Source organism: Tachyglossus aculeatus, chromosome 4 (assembly GCF_015852505.1).
Source record: "Tachyglossus aculeatus isolate mTacAcu1 chromosome 4, mTacAcu1.pri, whole genome shotgun sequence".
Classification (NCBI taxonomy): domain Eukaryota; kingdom Metazoa; phylum Chordata; class Mammalia; order Monotremata; family Tachyglossidae; genus Tachyglossus; species Tachyglossus aculeatus.
This window is the reverse complement of record NC_052069.1, coordinates 37,149,591-37,164,067: the sequence shown is the minus strand read 5'-3', so window position 1 is coordinate 37,164,067 and position 14,477 is coordinate 37,149,591. Positions and strand designations below refer to the sequence as shown.

At 46.2% G+C, this 14,477-nt stretch overlaps 1 protein-coding gene across 1 annotated transcript in view; it reads right to left on the bottom strand.

The window, feature by feature from the left end:
- The window catches only part of RPF1 (ribosome production factor 1 homolog), a 30,511-nt gene extending 18,878 nt beyond the window's left edge, over positions 1 to 11,633 (bottom strand). The window contains exons 1-2 of the mRNA XM_038745088.1: positions 11,430 to 11,633; positions 714 to 770 (exon numbers count right to left, since the gene is read on the bottom strand). Of these exons, the coding sequence (XP_038601016.1) occupies positions 714 to 770; positions 11,430 to 11,618 (246 nt within the window). The 5' untranslated portion in view covers positions 11,619 to 11,633. The remainder of the gene's footprint in view (positions 1 to 713; positions 771 to 11,429) is intronic.
- Positions 11,634 to 14,477: the final 2,844 nt, after the last annotated feature.

Here is a 14,477-nt window from a genome sequence, read left to right as displayed (position 1 = left end):
AAGAGCCCGGGCTTTGGAGTCAGAGGTCATGGGTTCAAATCCCCCGGCTCTGCCGACTGTCAGCTGGGTGACTTTGGGCAAGTCACTTCGCTTCTCTGGGCCTCAGTTCCCTCATCTGGAAAATGGGGGTGAAGACTGTGAGCCCCCTGTGGGACAACCTTGTACCTCTCCCAGTGCTTAGAACAGTGCTTTGCACATAGTAAGCGCTTAATAAATACCATTATTATTATTAAGTCATGAAGTGGCCAAGCAGTTGGCTGGAGGGAAGAGAAGCCCAGAGCATCTCCAACCTAGATCATCGTCCTTCACAATAAAACGCTAGAGTAGGATCTAGGTCATCTGGAGCAGCGCGGCTCAGCGGAAAGAGCCCGGGCTTTAGAGTCAGAGGTGATGGGTTCGAATCCCGGCTCCGCCATATGTCTGCTGTGTGACCTTGGGCAAGTCACTTAACTTCTCTGAGCCTCAGTTACCTCATCTGTAAAATGGGGATTAAGACTGTGAACCCCACATGGGACAACCTGATCACTTTACATCCCCCCCAGCGCTTAGAACAGTGCTTTGCACATAGTAAGCGCTTAACAAATGCCAACATTATTATTATTATTATTATTATTATCTGGAGCCCGGTAAACCACCCCGATCAATTGAAAAAGGCCAACCGACTAAAACTAAAGGCTGCAGGGCCTAAGACAGAAAAGAGTGATCTCATTTACCTTATCTCCGAGTGCCTCTCTCTCCTTTTTTAGCTTCTTCTTGGCAGCCAGCTTCTCCTACAGCACAGAGTTAAGAAACGACTCGTTAGTAAGAACCTGGAGGTCAGATCGTGGCGTATTTAAAAACAAAAACCATCTTCAACCATTAAGAGAGGACGTATCTTTGGGTGACTTCTTAAATACAGGTTATGGGGCAGTGATGCCCGTGACTACAAAGGGAAAGAAACGATGTAGCAGCTCCTCACACCTCTCTGGCTGTTGGCACCTTATTTTTTTCCGATTGCAAAGTCGTACTGTTTCCCTGGAGGGGTTCCCTAGCTTCTATACATGGGCAAAAATCGAGGGGTGGGGATGCGTGAAAGAATCCGGATGCAAAGGTCAATCTCTGTGTGTGCTCTGCACACAGTAAGTGCTCAATAAATATGATTGATTGATTGATGAGGTCAAACGGTGCTGCCGGTCCTGGCTTCAAACCAGCGACCCGTGAAACGGGCAAGGGAGCTGGGGTCGGTCAGGGTCCAAATCCCCCTGCCTTTTTCTCACCCATAACTCAATCAAGCACGTCAAATACACAGCCTGCTACGCCGTACTCGCCCAAATGTCTCGTCCAGAGCGCGGCCCGCACGGTAAGCGCTCAATAAATACCGCCGACTGATCGATGGATTTCTAGACCGTGAGCCCGTTGTCGGGTAGGGATCGTCTCTGCCCCCGACTTGTACTTTCCGAGCGCTTAGTACAGTGCTCTGCACACGGTAAGTGCTCAATAAATACGACTGAATGCATGAATTGATTGCTAGGCTCCGGGCCCCCTTAGTAGGCAGCTGGCTACTGTGGGAGGAAAACGGGAGGAGAGAGGAGGTCCCGGTTGGCCCTTCCCCACCTCTGGAAGCCCCCGGCCTTCCCCTGTCCCCCCGTAAGCCCCGGAGAGCAGACCCTGTCAGCGGCAGCCTGGAGGAATTATAATAATAATAATAATGATAATAATGGCATTTATTAAGCGCTTACTATGTGCAAAGCACTGTTCTAAGCGCTGAAAAGCCCCCTGCCCTCCATTTAGCTCCACTTATTTACCTCCCACGGTACAGAGCACCCCGGGGAATACGTCCGTAGCTTCTCCTCCCGGCTTCTCGCTAATCTTGGCGTACTGCCCCGTCTCCGGGGAACCGAGCCCACTAACAGTGCAGCTGCAAGAACTGAATGCTACCGCTGCTTCCCCTTATTCTCTTCGAGTCGGAAGGTCACGGGTTCTAATTCCGCCTCTTGTCCGCTGAGGCAAGTCGCTTCACTCCTCCGGGCCTCGGTCACCTCAGCTGTAAAATGGGGATCGGGACTGGGAGCCCCACGTGGGACAGGGACTGTGTCCAACTTGATTTGCTTGTATCCACCCAAGCACCTAGTAAAATGGCTGGTACAGAGTAAGCGCTTAACGAATACTATAATAATAGCTGTTATTATTATTATTAATTATTACACTATGAGGCCCACACACGAGGAGCCAATCATCATCATCATCAATTGTATTTATGGAGCGCTTACTGTGTGCAGAGCACTGTACTAAGCGCTTGGGAAGTCCAAGTTGGCAACATATAGAGACAGTCCCTATAGTGGGCTTCTCATTCATTCATCCACTCAATTCATTCAATCGCATTTACTGAGCACTTACTGTGTGCAGAGCACCGTACTAAGCGCTTGGGAAGGACAAGTTGGCAACACAGAGAGACGGTCCCTACCCAACAACGGGCTCACAGTCTAGAAGGGGGAGACAGACAACAAAACAAAACACGTGGACAGGTGTCAAGTCATCAGAATAAATACAAGAAAAGCTAGATGCACATCATTAACAAAATAGAATAGTAAATATGTACAAGATGCAGGAACCAGCATGGCACACCTGGTGTTTTTTTAAGGACAAAGTACAACAAATCCCCCAACAGTGCTGCATCTCGGCTAAAGTCTGGAAGTCGACTGGCAAGCCCAGCGGACTGCCATCCGACGATTTTGACACCTGTCTACATGTTTTGTTTCGTTGTCCGTCTTCCCCTTCTAGACTGTGAGCCCGCTGTTGGGTAGGGACCGTCTCTATATGTTGCCGATTTGTACTGCCCAAGCGCTTAGTACAGTGCTCTGCACACAGTAAGCGCTCAATAAATACGACTGAATGAATGAATAAATGGATGAGAGTACAACAGAACAACAGATAGACCGATTCCCTGCCCACAATGAGTTGAGAGTCAGAAGACCTGGCCGGGTTCCTTCACTCATATTTACTGAGAGAAGCAGCGTGGCTCAGTGGAAAGAGCCCGGGCTTTGGAGTCAGAGGTCATGGGTTCAAATCCCGGCTCCGCCAATTGTCAGCTGGGTGACAACTTCTCTGTGCCTCAGTTCCCTCATCTGCAAAATGGGGATGAAGACTGTGAGCCCCCGTGGGACAACCTGATCACCCTGTACCCTCCCCAGCGCTTAGAACAGTGCTTTACACATAGTAAGGGCTTAACAAATGCCGTTATTATTATTATTGAGCGCTTAGAACAGTGCTTTGCACAAAGTAAGGGCTTAACAAATGCCATTATTATTATTATTGAGCGCTTAGAACAGTGCTTTGCACATAGTAAGGGCTTAACAAATGCCATCATTATTATTATTATTATTGAGCGCTTACTGTGTGCAGAGCACTGTATTAAGTGCTTGGAAAGTACAATACAGCAATAAAGAGAGACAATCCCTGCCCACAATAGGCTCACAGTCTTGGGGGGGGGGCGGACACAGACCTCAATAGACAAGCACCAATATAAATATTGGTAGACAAGCACCAATATAAACAGAATTATAGCTCTAGACATAAGTGCTGTGGGGCGGGGAAGGGGGAACAGCAAAGGGGGCGAGTCAGGGTGATGCGGAAGGGAGGGGGAGATGAGGAAAGTTTGGGAAGGCCTCCTGGAGGAGGTGAGCTCTCAGTAGGGCTTTGAAGGGAGGAAGAGAGTTGGTTTGGTGGATGTGTGGAGGGAGGGCATCCCGGGCCAGGGGGAGGATGCGGGCCGGGGGTCGACGGCAGGACAGGCGAGAACGAGGCCCAGTGAGGAGGTTAGCGGTGGCAAAGGAGCAGATGGTGCGGGCTGGGCTGGAGAAGGAAAGGAGGGAGGTGAGGAAGGAGGGGGCGAGGTGATGGACAGCCTTGAAGCCGAGAGTGAGGACTGTTTGCTCTAATCCCGACTCCACTGCTCGACGGCTGTGCGACGCTGGGCGAATCACTTCACTGTGCCTCTATAAAATGGGGGATTAAAAGTGCGAGCCCCATAATGATAATAATATGGTATTTGTTAAGCGCTTACTATGTGCCAAGCATTGGGTAGATTCAAGCTAATCAGGTTGCCCCACTGGGGCTCCGCCTTCATCCCCATTTTACAGATGAGGTAACCGAGGCCTGGAGAAGTGAAGCGGCTTGCCCAAGGTCACCTAGCAGAACCCATGACCTTCTGACCCCGAAGCCCAGGCTCTTGCCACTAAGCCACGCTGCTTCTCTAATTGGGACAGGGCCTATGTCCAATCTGAGTAATAATAATAGTAATGATGGTATTTGTTACGTGCTTACTATCTGCTAGACGCTGGGGTGGATCCAAGGTGATCAGGTTGTCCCACGTGGGGCCCACGGTCTTAATCCCCATTTTACAGATGAAGCAACTGAGGCCCAGAGAGGAGAAGTGACTTGCCCAAAGTCACACAGCTGATAAGTGCCGGAGCCGCGATTAGAACCCACGTCCTCTGATTCCCAAACCCGGGATCTTTCCTCTAAGCCACACTGCTTCCAGTAGTTTGTATCCGCTGCAGCGCTTAGTACAGTGCCTAGCACATTATCATCATGGTATTTGTTAAGCGCTTCCTCTATATGTTGCCGACTTGTCCTTCCCAAGCGCTTAGTACAGTGCTCTGCACACAGTAAGCACTCAATAAATACAACTGAATGAATGAATGAATGCTTCTCCTATTCAGAATGTGAACCTCCGCCAACTGTCAGCTGTGTGACTTTGGGCAAGTCACTTAACTTCTCTGTGCCTCAGTTCCCTCATCTGTAAAATGGGGATTAAGACTGTGAGCCCCCCGTGGGACAACCTGATCGCCTTGTTTTCCCCAGCGCTTAGAACAGTGCTTTGCACATAGTAAGCGCTTAACAAATACCATTATTATTATTATTATTACTCCGTGCCAAGCACTGTTCTAAGCACTGGGTGGATACAAGGTTATCAGGTTGTCCCACGTGGGGCTCACCGTTTCTAATCCCCATTTTCCAGATGAGGTAACTGAGGCACAGAGGAAGTGAAGCGACTTGCCCAAAGTCACAGCTGACAAGTGGGGGGACTGAGATTAGAAGCCACGACCTCTGACCCCCAAGCCCGGGCTCTTTCCACCGAGCCATGTTGCTTCTTAATTAATAATGACGGTGGCATTTGCTAAGCACTTACTATGTGCCAAGCACTGTTCTAAGTGCTGGGGTACATACAGGCTAATCAGGTTAATCCCCATTTGCCAGATGGGGGAACTGAGGCCAAGAGAAGTGAAGCGACTTGCCCAAGGTCACACAGTGGACAAGTGGCGAAAGCAGGGTTAGAACCCATGACCATCTCTCTCCCGCTGCTTCTAGTAGTGTGTATCCGCCCCAACGGTTAGTAGTAATAATAAAAATGATATTTGTTAAGCGTTTACTATGTGCCAAGAACTGCTCTAAGCGCTGAGGGGGATACAAGGTGATCAGGTTGTCCAACGAGGGGCTCACAGTCTTAATCCCCATTTTACAGATGAGGGAACTGAGACTCAGAGAATAATAATTATGATGATGGTATCTGCTAAGCGCTTACTATGTGCCAAGCACTGTCCTGAGCGCCGGGGAGGATACAATGTGATCGGGTTGTCCCACGTGGGGCTTACAGTCTTAATCCCCATTTTCATAATAATGTTGGTATGTTAGCGCTTACTATGTGCCAAGCACTGTTCTAAGCATTGGAGGTGATACAAAGGGAATCAGGGCTCACAGACTTCATCCCCATTTTACAGATTAGGGAACTGAGACTCAGAGAATAATAATAATAATAATGATGGTATTTGCTAAGCACTTACTATGTGCCAAGCACTGTTCTGAGCGCCGGGGAGGATACAATGTGATCAGGTTGTCCCACGTGGGGCTCACAGTCTTAATCCCCATTTTAATAATAATGTTGGTATTTGTTAGCGCTTACTATGTGCCAAGCACCGTTCTAAGCACTGGGGGTGATACGAAGGTAATCAGGGCTCACAGACTTCATCCCCATTTTACAGATGAGGTAACTGAGTCCCAGAGAATAACAATACTAATAATAATATTAATGAAGGTATTTGTTATGCACCTACTATGTGCCAAGCACTGTTCTAAGTGATGGGGAAGATACAAGGTGATCAGGTTGCCTGACGTGGGGCTCACAAGCTGAAGCAGCGTGGCTCAGTGGAAAGAGCCCGGGCTTTGGAGTTAGAGGCCACGGGTTCAAATCCCGGCCCCGCCACGTGTCAGCTGTGTGACTTTGGGCAAGACACTTCACTTCTCTGGGCCTCAGTTCCCTCATCCGGAAAATGGGGATGAAGACTGTGAGCCCCCCGTGGGACAACCTGATTACCTTGTATCTACCCCAGCACTTAGGACAGTGCTTTGCACATAGTAAGCGCTTAATGAATACCAACATTATTATTATTATTATTATTATCCCCGTTTTGGATGAGGTAACTGTGGCACAGAGGAAAAAAAAACATTTGTTAAGCGCTTACTCTGTGCCAAGCACTGTTCTAAATGCTGGGGAAGATACAATCAATCAATCGTATTTATTGAGCGCTTACTGTGTGCAGAGCGCTGTACTAAGCGCTTGGGAAGTCCAAGTTGGCAACATATAGAGACGGTCCCTATCCAACAGAGGGCTCACAGTCTAGAAGGAGGAGACAGAGAACAAAACCAAACATACTAATAAAATAAAATAAATAGAATAGATAGGTACAAGTAAAATAGAGTAATAAATATGTACAAACATATATACATATATACAAGGTGCTCAGGTTGTCCCACGGGGGGGCTCAATCCTAATCCCCATTTCACAGATGAGAGAATAAGCGCTCAATAAATACGATTGAATGAATGAATGAATGAATGATGACGGTATTTATTAAGCGCTTACTCTGTGCCAAGCACTGTTCTAAGTGCTGGGGAAGATACAAGGTGATCAGGTTGTCTCACGTGGGGCTCACAGTCTTCCTCATAATAAGATTCCCTACCTTCGGCCTCTCCCTTCCTTTGCTCTTTTTAATTTTCTCACGCTCGTGACAGGTTGGCTGCTGGGCTTTGAACGGGTCCAAACATTGGGTAGACTTTTACTCCTCCCTGCGCTGTACAGTCCTCTAGACTGTAAGCTCGTTGCGGGCAGGGAGTATGTCTGTTTCTAGACTGTGAGCCCGCTGTTGGGTAGGGACCGTCTCTAGATGTTGCCAACTTGTACTTCCCAAGCGCTTAGTACAGTGCTCTGCACACAGTAAGCGCTTAATAAATACGATTGATGATGATGATGATGATGACTGTCTCTATATGTTGCCAACATGGACTTTCCAAGCGCTTAGTACAGTGCTCTGCACACAGTATACGCTCACTAAATATGATTGATTGATCGACTGATTAGGCCTCAGTTCCCTCTTCTGTAAAATGGGGATGAAGACTATGAGCCCCCCCGGGACAACCTGATCACCTTGTAATCTCCCCAGCGCTTTGAACAGTGCTTTGCACAAAGTAAACGCTTAACAAATACCATTATTATAGAGAAGCAGCGTGGCTCAGTGGAAAGAGTCCGGGCTTTGGAGTCAAGAGGTCATGGGTTCAAATCCCGGCTCTGCCACTTTGGGCAAGTCACTTCACTTCTCTGGGCCTCAGTTACCTCACCTGTAAAATGGGGATGAAGACCGTGAGCCCCCCGTGGGACAACCTGATCATCTTGTAACCTCCTCAGCGCTTACAACAACAGTATGTTGCACATAGTAAGCGCTTAACAAACACCATTATTATAGAGAAGCAGCGTGGCTCAGTGGAAAGAGCATGAGCTTCGGAGCCGGAGGTCATGGGTTCAAATCCCGGCTCCGCCACTTGTCAGCTGGGTGACTTTGGGCAAGTCGCTTCACTTCTCTGTGACTCAGTTCCCTTATCTGTAAAATGGAGGTGAAGACTGTGAGCCCCCCATGGGACAACCTGATCACCTTGTAACCTCCCCAGCGCTTAGAATAGTGCTTTGCACATAGTAAGCACTTAACCAACACCATTATTATAGAGAAGCAGCGTGGCTCAGTGGAAAGAGTCCGGGCTCTGGAGTCAAGAGGTCATGGGTTCAAATCCCGGCTCCGCCACTTGTCAGCTAGGTGACTTTGGGCAAGTCACTTCACTTCTCTGGGCCTCAGTTACCTCACCTGTAAAATGGGGAAGACTGTGAGCCCCCCATGGGACAACCTGATCACCTTGTAACCTCCCCAGTGCCTAGAACAGTACTTTGCACATAGTAAACGCTTAACAAACACCATTATTATAGAGAAGCAGCGTGGCTCAGTGGAAAGAGCACGAGCTTTGGAGTCAGGGGTCATGGGTTCAAATCCCGGCTCCGCCACTTGTCAGCTGGGTGACTTTGGGCTAGTCACTTCACTAGGCCTCCCCCTTCTAGACTGTGAGCCCACTGTTGGGTAGGGACCGTCTCTAGATGTTGCCAACTTGTACTTCCCAAGCGCTTAGTACAGTGCTCTGCACACAGTAAGCACTCAATAAATATGATTGATTGATTGATTAGGCCTCAGTTCCATCATCTGTAAAATGGGAATGAAGACTGTGAGCCCCCTGTGGGACAACCTGATCACCTTGTAACCTCCCCAGCGCTTAGAACAGTATGTTGCACATAGTAAGCGCTTAACAAACACCATTATTATAGAGAAGCAGCGTGGCTCAGTGGAAAGAGCCCGGGCTTTGGAGTCAGAGGTCAGGGGTTCAAATCCCAGCTCCGCCACTTGTCAGCTGTGTGACTTTGGGCAAGTCGCTTCACTTCTCTGGGCCTGTTACCTCATCTGGAAAATGGGGATGAAGACTGGGAGCCCCCCGTGGGACCTGATCACCTTGTAACCTCCCCAGCACTTAGAACAGTGCTTGGCACATATTAAGCGCTTAATAAATGCTATTATTATTATTATTAAAATGGGGATTAAGACTGTGAGCCCCTTGTGGGACAACCTGATCACCTTGTAACCTCCCCAGCGCTTAGAACAGTGCTTTGCACATAGTAAGCGCTTAACAAATACCATTATTATAGAGAAGCAGCTTGGCTCAGTAGAAAGAGCGCGAGCTTTGGAGTCAGAGGTTATGGGTTCAAATCCCGGCTCCGCCACTTGTCAGCTGGGTGACTTTGGGCAAGTCACTTCACTTCTCTGGGCCTCAGTTACCTCACCTGGGGGATGAAGACAGTGAGCCCCCCGTGGGACAACCTGATCACCTTGTAACCTCCCCAGCGCTTAGAACAATGCTTGGCGCATAGTAAGCGCTTAATAAATGCTATTATTATTATTATCATTAAAATGGGGATTAAGACTGTGAGCCCCTTGTGGGCCAACCTGATCACCTTGTAACCTCCCCAGCGCTTAGAACAGTATTTTGCACATAGTAAGCGCTTAACAAACGCCATTATTACAGAGAAGCAGCGTGGCTCGGTGGAAAGAGCGCGAGCCTTGGAGTCAGAGGTCATGGGTTCAAATCCCGGCTCCGCCACTTGTCAGCTGGGTGACTCCGGTCAAATAAATAAATAAATATTTTATTTATTTATTTATTTTACTTGTACCTATCTATTCTATTTATTTTATTTTGTTAGTATATTTGGTTTTGTTCTCTGTCTCCCCCTTTTAGACTGTGAGCCCACTGGTGGGTAGGGACCGTCTCTATACGTTGCCAACTTGTACTTCCCAAGCGCTTGTCCAGTGCTCTGCACACAGTAAGCGCTCAATAAATACGATTGATGATGATGAAGTCACTTCACCAGGCCTCAGTTCCTTCATCTGTAAAATGGGGGTGAAGACTGTGAGCCCCCCGTGGGCCAACCAGATCACCTTGGAACCTCCCCAGCGCTTAGAACAGTGCTTGGCACATAGTAAGCGCTTAATAAATGCTATTATTATTATTATCATTAAAATGGGGATTAAGACTGTGAGCCCCTTGTGGGCCAAGCTGATCACCTTGTAGCCTCCCCAGCGCTTAGAACAGTATTTTGCACATAGTAAGTGCTTAACAAACGCCATTATTACAGAGAAGCAGCGTGGCTCGGTGGAAAGAGCACGAGCTTTGGAGTCAAAGGCCATGGGTTCAAATCCCGGCTCCGCCACTTGTCAGCTGGGTGAATCTGGTCAAGTCACTTCACCTCTCTGCGCCTCAGTTCCCTCATCTGTATAATGGAGGTGAAGACTGTGAGCCCTCCATGGGATAACCTGATGTCCTTGTAACCTCCCCAGCGCTTAGAACAGTGCTTTGCACATAGTAAGCGCTTAACAAACGCCATTATTAGAGAGAAGCAGCGTGGCTCGGTGGAAAGAGCCCGAGCTTTGGAGTCAGAGGTCCTGGGTTCAAATCCCGGCTCCGCCACTTGTCAGCTGGGTGACTCCGGCCAAGTAAATATACAAATAAATACTCTATTTATTTATTTATTTTACTTGTACCTATCTATTCTATTTATTTTATTTTCTTAGTATGTTTGGTTTTGTTCTCTGTCTCCCCCTTTTAGACTGTGAGCCCACTGTTGGGTAGGGACCGTCTCTATATGTTGCCAGCTTGTACTTCAAGCGCTTAGTACAGTGCTCTGCACATAGTAAGCGCTCAATAAATACGATTGACGATGATGAAGTCACTTGACGAGGCCTCAGTTCCTTCATCTGTAAAATGGGGGTGAAGACTGTGAGCCCCCCGTGGGCCAACCAGATCACCTTGGAACCTCCCCAGCGCTTAGAACAGTGCTTGGCGCATAGTAAGCGCTTAATAAACGCTATTATTATTATTATCATTAAAATGGGGATTAAGACTGTGAGCCCCTTGTGGGACAACCTGATCACCTTGTAGCCTCCCCAGCGCTTAGAACAGTATTTTGCACATAGTAAGCGCTTAACATTAATAATAACATTGATTATCATTATTATTACTAATTATTAATAACATTATTATAGAGGAGCAGTGTGGCTCCGTGGAAAGAGCCCGAGCTTTGGAGTCAAAGGTCATGGGTTCAAATGGCTGGGTGACTCCGGTCAAGCAAATAAATACATAAATACTTTACTTATTATTTATTTATTTATTTTACTTGTACCTATCTATTTATTTTATTTTCTTAGTATGTTTGGTTTTGTTCTCTGCCTCCCCCTTTTAGACTGTGAGCCCACTGTTGGGTAGGGACCGTCTCTATATGTTGCCAACTTGTACTTCCCAAGCGCTTAGTACAGCGCTCTGCACATGGTAAGCGCTCAATAAATACGATTGATGATGATGAAGTGACCTGACGAGGCCTCAGTTCCTTCATCTGTAAAATGGGGGTGAAGACTGTGAGCCCCCCGTGGGACCACCTGGTCACCTTGGTAACCTCCCCAGCGCTTAGAACAGGGCTTGGCACCTAGTAAGCGCTGACTAGATGCTGTCAAGGGTCGTCGGCCCGGCACCTTGCGCTGCTGCTGCTTCCAGCGGAGGAACATGAAGTGGCGCCGCTGCTTGTTCTTGATTTCGGAGATGGAGAAGGCCGGGGGGAACAGGGCCGGGACCGGGCCCGACCCGGGGGAAGAACCGTCCGCCATCGTCGTCGTCGTCGCCGCCGCCGCTGTGGTGACGGTGGTCGCCCCGCCGGCCGCCATGATGGCGCCGCTCTCCCTCCTGCCGCCTCACGCGGCGACCCGGAAGCGCCGCGCGCCCCCTCGCGTTCACTTCCGGGGCACCGCCCTCCCACACCGGAAGCGCCGCGCGCCCCCGCGCGTTCACTTCCGGGGCACCGCCCTCCCACACCGGAAGTGACGCCCCTGTTGCCCGCCCGGGCCTGAGGCCTAAACGCGTCCCCTCCCCTCCTTTTTAAATAATAATAAAAGTAATGATAACAATAATGATAATAATGGTGTTTATTACGTAAATATACTTACTATGTAAATACACTTACTATGTAAAAGCCCTGTTTGAGTCGCTATCCTCCCTTTTTAAATAATAATAACGGTATTTATTAAGCGCTTACTAGGTGCAAGCCCTGTTTTAAACGCTATCCCCCCCTTTAAATAATAATAATAATAATAATAATAACAATAATAATAATGATAATAACGGGTTTATTAACTGCTTACTATGTGCAAGCCCTCTTTGAAGCGCTGTCCTCCCTTTTTAAATAATAATAACGGTATTTATTAAGCGCTTACTATGTGCAAGCCCTATTTTAAGCGCTATCCCCCCCTTTAAATAATAATAAAAATAATGATAATAACGGGTTTATTAACTGCTTACTATGTGCAAGCCCTGTTTGAAGCGCTATCCTCCCTCTTTAAATAATGATAACGGTATTTATTAAGCGCTTACTATGTGCAAGCCCTGTTTTAAGCGCTATCCCCCCCCTTTAAATAATAATAAAAATAATGATAATAATAATGATAATAACGGTGTTTATTAACTGCTTACTATGTGCAAGCCCTCTTTGACGCTCCCTTTTCAAATAATAATAATAACGGTATTAAGCGCTTACTATGTGCAAGCCCTGTTTTAAGCGCTATCCCCCCCCTTTAATTAATAATAATAATAATAATGATAATAACGGTGTTTATTAACTGCTTACTATGTGCAAGCCCTGTTTGACGCGCTATCCCCCCCTTTTTAAATAATGATAACGGTATTTATTAAGCGCTTACTATGTGCAAGCCCTGTTTTAAGCGCTATCCCCCCCCTTTAAATAATAATAATAATAATGATAATAACGGGTTTATTAACTGCTTACTATGTGCAAGCCCTCTTTGAAGCGCTATCCTCCCTTTTAAAATAATAATAATAACGGTATTTATTAAGCGCTTACTATGTGCAAGCCCTGTTTTAAGCGCTATCCCCCCCTTAATAATAATAATAATAATAATAATAATAATAACGGTGTTTATTAACTGCTTACTATGTAAAAGCCCTTTTTGACGCGCTACCCTCCCTTTTTAAATAATGATAACGGTATTTATTAAGCGCTTACTATATGCAAGCCCTGTTTTAAGCGCTATCCCCCCCCTTTAAATAACAATAAAAATAATGATAATAATAATGATAATAACGGGGTTTATTAACTGCTTACTCTGTGCAAGCCCTCTTTGAAGCGCTATCCTCCCTTTTTAACTAATGATAACGGTATTTATTAAGCGCTTACTATGTGCAAGCCCTGTTTGAAGCGCTATCCCCCCATTTAAATAATAATAAAAATAATGATAACAATAATGATAATAACGGTGTTTATTAACTGCTTACTATGTGCAAGCCCTGTTTGGCGCGCTATCCTCCCTTTTTAAATAATAATGATAACGGTATTTATTAAGCGCTTACTATGTGCAAGCCCTGTTTTAAGCGCTATCCCCCCCTTTTTAATAATAATGATCATAATAATAATAATGATAATGCATATTAAGCGCTTACTATGTGCAAGCCCTGTTTTAAGCGCTATCCCCCCTTTTTAATAATAATGATCATAATAATAATGATAATATATATTAAGCGCTTACTATGTGCAAGCCCTGTTTTAAACGCTATCCCCCCCTTTTTAAATAATAATAATAATAACGGTATTTATTAAGGGCTTACTATGTGCAAACCCCGTTTTAAGCGCTATCCCCACTATTTAATAATAATGATCATAATAATAATAATGATAATATATACTAAGCGCTTACTATGTGCAAGCCCTCTTTTAAGCGCTACCCTCCCTTTTTAAATAATAATAATAACGGTATTTATTAAGCGCTTACTATGTGCAAACCCCGTTTTAAGCGCTATCCCCACTATTTAAGAATAATGATCATAATAATGATAATATATATTAAGCGCTTACCATGTGCAAGCCCTCTTTTAAGTGCTATCCTCCCTTTTTAAATAATAATAATAATGGTATTTATTAAGCGCTTACTATGTGCAAGCCCTGTTTTAAGCACTATCTCCCTTTTAATAATAATGATGATGATAATACTAATAGTAATAATAATAATGATATATATTAAGTGCTTACTATGTGCAAGCCCTCTTTTAAGCACTATACCCCCTTTTAAATAATAATAATGATAACATGGTAACTGCTTACCATGTGCAAGCCCTATTTTAAGCACTATCCCCTGTCTCTCTTGTTGTTTCTGTTGACAGTAAGTGCACACAGTAAGCGCTCAATAAATACGATTAATTGACTCACTAAATCTGGCTCTATTGGCTGGGCCAGGAGAGGGAAGAGGAGGGGGAAGAGAAAAGAAAGAAAGCAGTGGGAGTCTGGAGGCAGAAGGACAGACAGGTCTTTCTGGAATGATTAGGGGGTACTTAATAATAATAATAATGGCATTTATTAAGCGCTTACTACGTGCAAAGCACTGTTCTAAGCGCTGGGGAGGTGACAAGGTGATAAGCAGAGAAGCAGCATGGCTCAGTGGAAAGAGCCCGGGCTTTGGAGTCAGAGGTCAGGGGTTCAAATCCCGGCTCCGTCAATTGTCAGCTGGGTGACTTTGGGC